At 43.0% G+C, this 12,902-nt stretch overlaps 1 protein-coding gene across 18 annotated transcripts in view; it reads left to right on the top strand.

Annotated features, from left to right (window-relative positions):
* The window catches only part of LOC147021507 (semaphorin-6D-like), a 334,361-nt gene that overhangs the window by 224,117 nt on the left and 97,342 nt on the right, over positions 1 to 12,902 (top strand). For 15 of the 18 annotated variants that reach the window (XM_085891490.1, XM_085891493.1, XM_085891494.1 and 12 more), the window contains 4 exons: positions 7,495 to 7,624; positions 9,050 to 9,164; positions 9,293 to 9,353; positions 11,175 to 11,237. In XM_085891490.1, the coding sequence (XP_085747616.1) occupies positions 7,495 to 7,624; positions 9,050 to 9,164; positions 9,293 to 9,353; positions 11,175 to 11,237 (369 nt within the window). Of the gene's footprint in view, positions 1 to 2,534; positions 2,869 to 6,739; positions 6,807 to 7,494; positions 7,625 to 9,049; positions 9,165 to 9,292; positions 9,354 to 11,174; positions 11,238 to 12,902 lie in introns of those variants that run through there. The other 3 variants (XM_085891503.1, XM_085891504.1, XM_085891505.1) reach the window with 2 other exon arrangements.

The following is a 12,902-nucleotide window of genomic DNA, read 5'->3' on the forward strand; positions in this document are numbered from 1 at the left end:
ATCTCGCCTGGGGCACCGATCTACCAAAGACTCGAGCGTGGCGTAGAATGTGTCCTTCATGGTGAGATCAATCGCCTCACTCGGAGCATAAACAGAAACCAGGGAAATGACACCCAAGGAGTGACGAATCCTTAGTCTCATAATACGCTCGTTGACCGGTGTTACCTCAATTATCATTGGAGTCAGCTTATTGGACACAGCTACAGCAACTCCTTGGGCATGGTAACCATCAGAGCGACCAGACCAATAGTAGGTGTAACCACCCACCATTATCTCGCCGCAATCCGGTCTCTGAACCTCAGAGAGTGCTGCAATACCGATGTCCAAACGCTTGAGCTCAGATGATAACAGACAGGTGATCATCCTCTCTTTGGGATAGGACATTCCAGGCACCCACCTGAAGGGACTGCCTTCGGTTAACCCAAGGAGACCGCCGTCTGGTGGACGACATCTCAGCACCACTCCGACCCACTCTCCCACAATCTGACCCGGGAATGTTACCCTGTGGTTTCCCTCCCATCATCAAAGATTGGGGGTCCCGAAGGCTTATCCCTAATCCCGTCATCCGATGAACTGCCCTAAGAAGGGAAGCTGCACAGGAGGTCCTCCCACAGAGTGGGTTTTCAGATTTTTTTATGCTTCGAGAATGTTTTGCAGAATGAAGGGTTTTACGCTAGCCAGAGTGCAAATCCTGCCACCAACCTCCTGATATTGTCCCAGAGCCACCAAAATATGCCACCAAATATGGTCCTGGAGGTGAGATAACCCGGTTTACTTGTAAGGGTCTCATGTCCAACAGCCATAATTATTTACAACCATTATAATGCATGTTTTACAATTTGGTGCAATGGATTTGGTCAATTTAACTTGCATGTTAACATCCACGTTTGACCTTCAGAATAAGGGATCAAGAAAGCAGCAACGACTGTTTGATGGACAAATGACCAACAGCACTTTGCATGATGTGAAACATTGACCAAAAGTAACCACCACAGCAGAATTAAGAACTGGTCTTGCTGTTGAAAACTAGTGTTGATCTGCATCAGCAGACAGGTAGAGCGATTGATGAGATCAACCGTACGTGCATTGAGGTATGCTAACCACCGTGGGAAGCAAAGAGAAGCTGATGTTTCAGGGATTATCCCTCTTTTGCTCCTATGAAGGGTTATTGTCCGAACTCTGAGCTTCTCCTTGCTTCCAACTGTGGTTAGTAGACCTCGATCAACGTCCTGTTTATTTCCTTCACTGTTTAACCAATGCAGCAGGTGGTGCTTTTAACTCGTATGTCACATGATGCATTTCTTTTGTGATTTTTGCGAATTGCCTCCAATCAAATGTATCTAATAAGATAATAAATTCGACATTTTTCTGCCTCACACAACATTTCCTTATTTTGATGATCTGAAGTCGACTTTGACAGGATATTTATTACCTTGAATCTGTTTTTCCCTCTGCATGCAACATCAGCGAAAATAATAACTCCGAGAACCACATGCACGGTCCTTACGGAGCCCGGTGTCTAGTCGAGATGAAATACACACAGTCAACTCATGGACTGGCTGAAGATTAATTTTTTTTTGTTTTGTTCGTGCATGCAGTTTGAGAATCATTTGATGTCCTTTTAGCACTCGGTGTGAGTTGAGGTCGAGAGAAAAACAAATGTGAGCCATTTTCATGGTTTTGCAAGACATGGCAACGGCGTAGTCAACTGTGGGAATTCTCTTCTTTTCCAAGTTGGAGTGTGGTGTGCTCTCTTATTTATTGTAACACCTTCACATCTTCTTTGATCACACATTGTCTGCAAAGCCTTCAAAGACTACACCTAAGTGGACCCCTTTTGTGGTAATAGTACAATGAATGGCCGATCAATACAAATGTGCTTTCCCTGGATAGCACCCTCTTTTCATCCACCAAATCTTCGATGATATCGAAGTTTCTGCAGAAGGAAACTGTTGGCCTGCAGTGGTGCTTCCTATTCCTGATGCCAACATTCCTGACTTGCTTTTTGGTGGGTGGTTAACCGGCAGTGCCAGAAAAGCCAAATTACTTTGCACACCTGTTGTGAACCACTGTTTCCTCCACTGTTGTTTGAGTTTGTTTGGTGTTTGAAGTTCGAGTTCATTGAATTAACTGGTTCTGTCAACTTTCGTCTTTTATTTAGTTCCTGCTCTATGCCTGCTAAATGTTCTCATTTAACTACTCACTGCAAGAAGTTGAAAAACATACAAAGTTTTGGTCTTTTCAAAAAGATTGAAATTTGAATTATGATTTCATATTATGTTTACTTGTTTTGGTGGATCCTGGGGAGGTGGACGATGGGATGGGGGGGGGATGGGGGTGCTCGTGGAGAGGGATATAATGAGCTAATATTGTGACAAAGATGAGACCTGACAGCACGCTACAAGTTCAGGTCCTGTAAATTTGAATCAAAACTCACATTGATTTTCAGCTTGAAAGTATACAAAGAGACATGTCTGCACATGTACACCATTTTGATTTACTTTGTTTGGTTAAAAAGGGATGTTTTTTTTCAGATTCTCCAAAACCTGTATATGTAAACTTGTGAGCTGGTTGTTCCATCGTGTGTTTGAAGACTCGTTTCTATCTGAACGGACTGATGTGGTTTCAATTCCCATGGCTGTTCACTCTCGCCCAACCCACACATTGCTAGTGCGGCATGTTTGCCAAATATCCCTCAACGTGAGTTGAGGGATGTCTTTGTCCTGCAGCGCACTGGACTCGGCTGGTTTATGCTATATGCTTATATCCAAGTCACCCCAATGTTTCTGCAACATTATTAATGGGCTTGAACTGGTGGAATGAACCAGGTCTCATGGAAAAAACAACCTCTTCCTGCATAACGTCTCGGTGAGTGGGACTTAAAATGGCAACCAAAGCATAAAGGGAGTGAAAAAGAAAGAAAGGGATGTGTTAGAATTTATGAAAGGGCTCAACGATTTTGGGGAACCTTTCCATCATTCAAATATGCTGGAGTTGGTGACAAATATTCCTTATCACGTCATGGTGAAGTTTGTATCTTTCAGATCCATCGCATTCAATAAATAACAAGAGGGGGTTCTCAACAAAGCCAATTGCACATTTCATAAAGTATAAACCATGGAAGCATTTCTCCTTCCTGCATTGTGAGAATGAGAGGGGAGAAGGTAACGGGAGACATATTTCCTAGAATTAGTTAAGATAACAACCCATAAGTGGAAATAGTGGATGGAATCAATAGTTCGTCGATCGAGGTTTGCGAACCGCCATGGGAAGCGAGGAGAAGCTGACGATTCAGCCGTTAACCCTTCTTTTGAGCAAAAGATGGTTAACATATCTGACGAAGGGTTAACGCCTGAAATATGAGCTTCTCCTTGCTTCCATGGCCGTTAGCATGCGTCGATCAACGTTCTGTTGATTCCATTCATTGTTCTACCTGTTTGCCAATACAGATCGACTCTAGTCTTCACGATTAAGATTACTTTTCCATTTCACATGAGTGGAAGCAACTTGTTTGGCATTCCCATCTGAGTACTTAGTTCATGATCCTGGGACCTGAAGTTCAAATCCCATATACTGTGTTGACTTATTCATTGTCTCCTCTTCTGCATCTGGTATATGGACAAAATTAAACCATGGACCTTAGTTTGCTGTTAGTGCCAACCAGCACTTTAAGCTTCAAAGGAGGTGAGATATATATATATATATATATATATATATATATATATATATATATATATATATATATATGTATTGTTAAAGACAACAACCCAAAAGAGAAAATGTGCAAGATTAGCATTTTGAGCAAGAATCATAAGCATTGAGATTATCCCAGTAAAAAGACACGTACGCTGTCCCATAAGTCGCTTTATCCCCATATTAATAGGTTTTTTTTTTTTTTTTTTTGTTCCAGTTGAATGATGGCGCTCACATTGATCCTCTTGAATGTTACCTGTCACAATCCATCCAATATATGTGAAAAGAATTGTAAATATAGACAAGTCAATGTATTTGTTTTATTCTGCACATCCTAATCCAGTTGGAAAAGGTTCATGGATGGCGGCACTTCCCCGTGTAGCTGTCGAGCAATATGTGATGCTATAATGCGGGTTGGATTGGAAAGTTAAACCAGATATAGTAAAAAAAACCTCAAACCAAAAACGATTGACCAATTTTTTGAGACTCCGTTTTTGTCTGATCTTCTTACAATTCATTGAGGGATTGGGGGAGAGCAAAAGAGAGGGAGAGATTGACAAAAGCAAAAACTCCTAAGGGGGAACTGTTACCACTTAAGTTTCATTGTTGGACCCTTGTTGATGGAGTCAGAAGGGAATCTTCATAAACGCCAGCCATTATGATCATCCCTGCTATAATTTTTCTTTTATTCTGAGGGGGTAGGTTACGAGCAGGTGATTCATAAAATTCATACCGCCTCAATGGATGGATTTGTTGTGGACAGCCTCAGGTAGGGCCGATTGGGATCGGCCATCTTTAACACCTGTGACCCCTCCTGTCGGCTCTCCGGTTTTTGTGCATGCGTGCTTTGCCTTCGATTGTGCAATCCTTAGAACATGTGGATTATAATCCAATTCGAACGGAGCAGGTTTGATGCCATGCCTTGCTAATAACAAACTGGTAAGCTGTCTCATAAATTCCAAAAGCCAATATACCATTGGGAATGGCTTTGTTTGAATCATTTAGTATGACATGAGGTTATATATGGCATTCTGTGAGAAAAAAACAAACCCAAAAGGTTCATTCTTTCGCAAGTCATGTACCAATGGAAACCCTTTTTTTGATGGAATAATACCCCCCCCCCATGGACTCACTGAGGTTATCCTAGAATGGGATCACAGGATTTCTTTGACTTTTAAAAATCGTGATCGACAACTCAAAATTGAGCTTTTACATAAATCCCGTGTAGGGAAATGACATTCGGAGGCATCAATGTCCTTTTACATGAATTACGAGGACATTCGTAGACGATGAACAAATCAACACGCACAGTACATGGGAGAGGATTTGAGCCTGAGAGTCGGCCTCACGGGCTACGTGCTCAGATTGGAACTACAAAGCAACCAAGGCAAACCCCTTACGATATCCACCACCCCTGTCTGTCTACATTATACAGTGTGTAGGCCAATCCTTCATGTTGCCACTGCGAAGCCCCATGACATCACAAACTCATCCTCTACAGAAGGTGTCGGAGGAAATTCCGAACCGGCCGATGTGCCGTGGTCGTTTGATCGTCAATGAGCCGCTGATTTTGTCCCCTCACATGATGACAGTGTATGTTGGCTGTAAACGCGTCTCGATTTCATCGTAGGAGTCTATCATCGCCGGATATGCTTGGTCGTCCAAAATGGTGAAACGTCGCTCCTGGTTCAATTTCCCATCGGCTAGGGTGACAGGATCCGGTTTGCGGCGAAATATATACTTCCACTCTCTGATGGACAACCCGATGCTTCTCACACTTGCCAGAGGATGAGATGGGTTGTAATTATTTTGAGGCGAGTGTCCCATTTATAAAGAGGTGGTGCATCGTGCTCTTTCCTATCAAATCAAATTGTGATATGATATCCATTCCACAGATTGGTAGAGAGATCGTCTCATCGGGTTGGTATCGTATACCGTTGCCAGTTCTGCAAGCTTTATACCCACCAACCATATTTCTGTTTCGAATTTATTTTCCCACGAAAAGCCCCAGATATATCTGAATCGCTATACGTATGAACTGAAATATTACTTATGAATCGACAATCTAATTTGACATTCCAATGCAGTCCGATGTATTATTCTCCGCTTTTCCTTTCCTTTCCTTGGATCCATTTTGGAGCGTACGGCTTTGATAAAATTCCACATCGTGCGCTGGTTGGTTGTCCAAAAACTTCATCCAGGGAGCTGCACACATGACAGGTGGTGCAGTTGTTAAAGATGCGTGGGTTGCGACCTCGGCATTGGGCGATCGGTTCTAACCTCTGTTATCCTCCCGAAGATGATAGTGCTCCAAAGACTCCTCCATTGAAAAGCCAATCGTTTCGCCTTGTTAATAACATATACAACTGCCCCGCATGATGGTCGCCGACGAGATTCCGAATGCTAATGCAACATGTGTAGCCATTCTCTCCTGCCAGACTTGAAACAACAAACGTCCAATCGGTAACACGTTTCCTTCAGATATCCTCTTCGGGGGAAAATAATGAAAGTAAGCACAGAGACAATGCCTTGAACTCTTCCCCTCAAAAAATTGACATTTGTCTTGTAGATGACAGCCCAAATGGCTTCCATCACGCGGATTAATTATCTAAAAAGCTCCGAGATTAAATTGGGCCTTGCTCTCCCCGCCTCCGAACCCAGCCCTTCGGCCTGCGAAGTCTTATGTTGCCGTGGCGATGTCGGCCTGTTTCCCTCCATTACGCAAATTGATGTCTTTGCGACGGGTGGTTGGCTGGGCTAGGCACCCTTCTCGTAGATACTCCACACCTATTCTTTCCTACCATTCCACGCCTCACCGCACTCACCATGACAGTGGCACGTCGTTCGAGTCCTACTTGTTTAGCACTGCTTCATTTGCCAGAAACAACAGGCGTTGTTTGTTGTGCTATTACGGTGATTAAAATATAACACCAATAATATTTGTTCAATTGTTACCTCCACCAATGAAGGTGGGATGGAGATGATGTTGTCACCCCTGTCTGTTTGTTGTTTGTTTGTCCATTTGCAGGATAAATCAAAAAGTTGTAGACGGATCCGGATGAAACTTGGTGGACAGGTTGGGTGTGTGACAAGGACGAATCGATTCGATTTTGGTGAAGATCTAGATCCGAGAACATTTTTTTTATTTTTTTTTTTTAAACGAGAATTTTAAAAGCGATTCTTCACCATTGAGAGATCGGGCCAAAAATGATACGTAGCACGAGTGCCGTTCTAATTCATCTTGTAATAATTGTTATTTTAAATTTTCAAGGTGTCGGGATAGCATGTTGGCCACATAGCTGTCTGTTGTGAGATTCATTCTAATTGGGGTAGAACCCACGGGAGCTGAAACTCAACAAACTTCCATCCTGTAAGACAATCCCAAGAGCAGACATTAAATTGACTCTCCTGTTCGTAGACTTTGTCTGACAAAAAGTGCAATTTGTATGCGTCAGTTTGATTGTTCGCATTTGGCATCGGGGTTCACTGGCAGTTGCTTCAAGAGGCTCTGGTTTGAACAGGCCTTTGGTCTGCATCGCTATGATTGGCTCCAAATATCCTTGTTTGAGTCATTTAAGGTGAATCATAAAATGGAAATAATTTCCTTCACACCATGTTCCAAAATTGTTGACATTATTGTTACGATGTGCCAGCGCGCAAAGTATAATAACCTGAGCCATCTTGGCGAGCACAACTTCACACAGTAATTGAAGTTAACCCCATGCACTCATATTTTTGAGCTTCTTATGTAAGTGAGAAAAAATTTTAACACCTTTTTCTTTATCCCAACCGTTCCCCCAGCTGGGCCGCCTTGTAGATGTGGCCATGGCCCGACCTATCACCCTGGGCCTTTGCTGCTGGCTGGCAGTCACCTTGACCGTGTCTGCTTTTCCAGAAGATGTTTTCCCCATTAACATTGTGGATGCAAAATGTAAGATTTGTTTGAGTGTTTCCATCGGGAGTGAAATGCACCCTTTTTGTTAAAGCAGCTGTGCGATGGGTGGACACGCGGTTGAGGTAGCGTTTGAGCACAGATTAGTGAACATAAAAATTTGCAACTTTTTGGCCTTTTACCATCAGAAATCTGTGAATGAAGAACCCAGATATTGTGGAATTGATTTAACCAAATAATAAATATGCTGCGTGTTCATTGAGATTGCAGAGGGTTGTTGTGTTTGCCTGTATGTGATATGGTGGACCGTGCTCGTGCATGTGTCAGGATAATTTATGTATGGATGTGTTACGTCTGCATGAATGTGTTTATTTGTCCAATACGTGTAAAAGTTTGTTTTGTACTCGTAAGATGTATATACATATATCCGGGTTTGTCAGTGTGTGTGTATTTCAACAGCCAACTCAACTTCCCAGGAACTATGTGTTTGTGACATCAAATGCTCAGATTATGCCAGGCCCCTGTGTTTTGGGGACGACACCGGGTGGGGGCAGGGAGGAGGGGGGCTCTGCTAAACCAATGCATGGAACGGGCACTGGTTGCATCGATGTTCAGCATTATGAACCGAGTTTGATCTGAGCCTGGGTCGGGGTTATTTCTCAGAATTATTGCCTCGGAGAGCGGACTGTCTCATCTCTCGGTGCCTGCTGGGCCTTCTTGCTGAGTGCACGTCCCGAGAGGCTCGGTTATTGGTGGAGAGGAAGCACCTGCTCTCCTCTTCAAAACGTCAGCCTCAGCCCCCTTCCAACACACACTTTATTGCGATCAAATCCGTTAGCACTTTCATAACACACGAGTCGATGACTGACGGTTGTCAAGTGGTGAGATAGTGTTTGCTTTGACAGTGTCGGTCAGTCTGTGGCCATCTTTTGCGCAATCGTCTTGTTCCATTTTAAATACTATTGGTTTGGACTGATGCAAAATTATTTGCGATTTTCGAAAAAAAAGAAAAAGTTAAAATTTTTCTAAAGGAGGAAATAAATAAATGTATATCCATATATACACACTTCCATATCTTGCACGCGTGATACGTGATTGTGGAGAGAGCTGATGAGGAGTCGAGGGGGTTGGGGGCCTGGTGCGAGAGTGGATGAGAATGAAAAAGAGTGGGCGGGATGTGTCTCGCTGTCTGTGTTACTGTGACAAATGGAGCTTAACTGTGGTTATTTTGGCGAGGAAAACACTTGAAGGGAAAAAGAGGGAGAGGTCAGGAAAGCTAAGGAAGGATATAGACTAAGGTAGACTGAAAAATCACTTGGAGTTTGTTTATGGTGCTGTTCCTTTATCTTTGTCTGCAATGATGCATTTGCTTGTGTTTCTTTCTCATAATCTGTTGGACCAATTGTTGCAGAGGCAGAGTGAGACAAATGGAGAAATGAAGCAGTTTTTTCCCCTCTCCGGCAGACACCAGCCGATATCCTACGTTCCTGGGCGTGTGGACAAAGGGAGATGGACGCAGACACAAGTTGTACTTCCGGCTTATGGTATCTGCGAATCGAACTCTCTTTATTGCAGCCAGGTGTGTCTGATCGATGTGGCCAGTGCATGTAAAACGACATATAGGCCCTAATGGTGATGAGGCCAGATTGACTCAAAACTCGATACTTAGTGCGACTCGCATTTCCACCTCTCTACGCCTCTCCTCAGGGACCACGTGTACCACATTGACTTGGATGCACCGGCTGGAACGGAAATCCAGGGGGAAAAAGTAAGAGAAATCTTGTTTTCCTTGTCATTCCTGCATTGTTTTCTTTTTCCTGCCATCTTGTCTTAACCTTCCTGATGCAGTCATTGTTCTTTTGGGTAAACTTCTTCACTGTATTCAATCCCAATGCAGAGCAGCGTTTCTGTTAAGCTTGTTGTTGGCTTAGGGTGGCTGGCTTGGGAACTTAGGGTCCTGAGTTTGAGCTCTGTTGGCCACAGAATTAACACCAGGTATGGTTGACTCAGCCTGTCATCTTTCTGAGGTTAGTGAAATGAGTACCAATGCACTGGTACAGGGGCACAGCATAGTTGTGCCCCAACAAAATGATAGATACCTGGCAGCCAAGCTGCCATTTGCAAGAAGAAGTGTTTGTTTTTTTCAAATGTCTGAATTCCATCAAAGAATGTCTGAATGTCTTTGATGGAATCCATAATGTCTGAATTCCGTCAAAGAACTGGAAGGACACTCAGTAGAGCACACACCTCCGTCACGCAATGCCTGATCCACGAGAACATATCAGGCCCAATACATTTTTGAAATATCATGTTATACAGTAATGTATCGTTTTTGGCCCTATCTCTCAATGGTGAAGAATCACTTAAGTCATTCTAGCAACCAGATCCGGATCCGGATCTTCACCAAAATCTAATCGGTTCATCCTTGTCACACACCCAACCTGTCCACAAAATTTCATCCACATCCATAAACAAATTTTTGAGATATCCTACACACAAACAAAGAAACAAGCAGTCATAGACTGGTACTTTCGAAATTGTCAACTTGACCTCTGACCTTGTCTAATAAAAGCTGTCTCTTGAGAAGGTAGCGACGCAAACCAGAAGTTTCTACGATGATTCTATACCAAACCATCAAAAATCGAATGTTTTGGATGTTTGACCTCACTGTGACCTTGACCTTTGACCGATTTTGACCAAAATCTAATTAGCGCTAGCCACCACCCTCCTGAATCACGTGGTGTAATTTGACATTGGTAGCTTCTTCCGTTCTCGAGTTATCTGTACCAAACCATCAAAAATCGAATATTTAACCTCACTGTGACCTTGACCTTTGACCGATTTTGACCAAAATCTAATCGGCGCTAGCCACCACCCTCCTGAATCACGTGCTGTAATTTGACATTGGTAGCTCCTTCCATTCTTGAGTTATCTTGCCTACAAACAAACAAACAAACAAACGCACAAACAAACGCACAAACAAACATACAAACAAACAAACGGAAGTCATCAATATACTTTTGAAATCTTAAGATTTCGTAAGTAACAAACACACACAAACAAACAAACAGAACGGAACTGATCAATATACTTACGAAATCTTTAGATTTCGTAAGTAACACACACACACACACACACACACACACACACACACACACACACACACACACACACACACACACACACACACACACACACAACGGAACTGATCAATATACTTACGAAATCTTTACAAACGGACAGGGGTGAGAACACCCCTGTCCGTGTTTTTAGTTTGATATATTCACCACCCCAACACTATTATTGTTGTGCCCACACAGGCTGACTCTCGCCTTCCCAAGGAATAGTTTTCATCATGGTTTTATTTAATTAATCATTTTTCCATTCATCTAAGGCTCGTACAAAGGGGTTGTATATATACACGTGCCGGACAAAGACATTTGGAGGCATCATTGTACTTTTACATTCGTTGTGTGGACATCGGTAGATGATTGACAAACACAAATAGTATATGGGATTGTGAACCTCCACATCATGAGTTCACCTGGGAACATTAACATGCCAACCCATCAATGTGTTTACCTTTCAGACTCTAACGTGGAAATCAAAAGCCCATGACAAGCAGATTTGTACGATGAAAGGAAAGCAGAAGGTAAGAGTGGGGAATATGTCGTGTCGGGCACAATGAGGAAGGTGCGATGGAGATTGATGGATAATGGATGAACATGATACAAAGGATGGGGCTGGTGTGATCATGGGGCTTGATGGTATGATGGGTTGTGGAAAGGAAGGGTTTGTGGTCAATAAAGGGAGAGAATGAAGATTTCTACAACTGAACCCATACTTTCCTATACCCCATTGATCTTTCATCTTTCCCCATGCCGCTTGGGTTTTTTTTCTCCTCTTCAATGTCAGGTGTATTTTGAATGTATTTGTTCATACATCTCAGACTTCTGCTAACGGAAGGATTTCCACTTATTTATCGCCCTCCTATGAGAATGTATTCCAAAAAAGATTTTTTTTTTCCCCCTATTGACACCAGGTAAATACCAACCAAGGATTGTTTATAGATCGTTTTGTCCAAAGGGATGGTGCAGATGGAGCGCATTGACCTTTGAGCTCTGGTCTGGGTTACTCCCGACCCAACTATAAACTTTCAGATTGCTGTTTCTCAGGCAAGGTGGAGAGTTCCACAGCAATGTGTGCCGTCTTCCGGATGGCCGTTAAGCCAGGTGTCACATCTGCTATCATCAGTTGGTAGATGTAAAATATCCCACGTTGTCTTTCACAAAGAGTCAGCGAGTTATCGCTGGCACCCTGAACAAATTACAAACTCTTGCCGAAATCACCCCCCCCCCTCCCGCCGCACATCAAGACTGGCCAGCTGGTTCGTGAAAGACTTGGGCTGGAAAAGTTTCCCAGCTGACCCCCTAAGAAAATGGATTTTGTACTAGTGGTAGTCGTTTGTTCATTCGTATGCAGAACAAGGCTGCGGGCGTGGCTGTGCCGCTGATGTAATGCCATCTGCTGGTTAGGGCAGGAATTTGTAATTTGTTCATGGTACCGGCGATAGCTCACCTCTTCGCGAAGGACAACATTGGGTCTTTAACGTCCACTAATGAATGAATGCTTGCAGAAGGGTTTCCTGTTTAACATCCATCCAAGTGACAACACACACGTTGATGAATCTCCCTGCCTGTGAAGCACCGGGATGACAGTTTATAGCTGGGTGGGGATTCAAACCCAGGATAGACAGCTTCGAGGCAAGAGTGCATCCCAGTAGCAGTAGCAGTTTTGGTATTTAATCTGAATGTTCAATATCATAATATATATATTTTTCTAAAAGTTTGTTTGAAGTACTCATTAACTGGGTATGGCTGAGTGGTGAGGGCACTGGAATGCCATTCCAGTGGTTGTGGGTTTATAATCTACAGCTGAAGTAGGCATAATGAGATATTTTAATTCTAAGCCTCTAGAAACCGAGCCGATCTCAACATTGTTGGTATAAATCCAGCTGGCATGTTAATGGCCTTCAGGTATGGGGTAATCTCCTGTCCTGCCTGGTCTGGTCTGCCTGTGATGCCATTGTGGTTGACCTCACACACATTGCAGTTGACTCTTCACAACCTCAGAGCAACTTAGGATGAGCACCGACATTCCACGAACCAAATAACAATTTTTTTTTTGTTTTTCCTTCGGTGGCATTTTATATGTCTATTGTTTATATAAAATGTGACGTAATCATCTTTGATCTGTTGTGTTTTTACCAAAAGTGTATTCGTAATTGTGTTTAATTTGTGTGCATTCTTGTTACGCC

Source organism: Eptatretus burgeri, chromosome 8, assembly GCF_056783735.1.
Source record: "Eptatretus burgeri isolate ZD-2024b chromosome 8, Ebu_testis_v1, whole genome shotgun sequence".
NCBI lineage: Eukaryota > Metazoa > Chordata > Myxini > Myxiniformes > Myxinidae > Eptatretus > Eptatretus burgeri.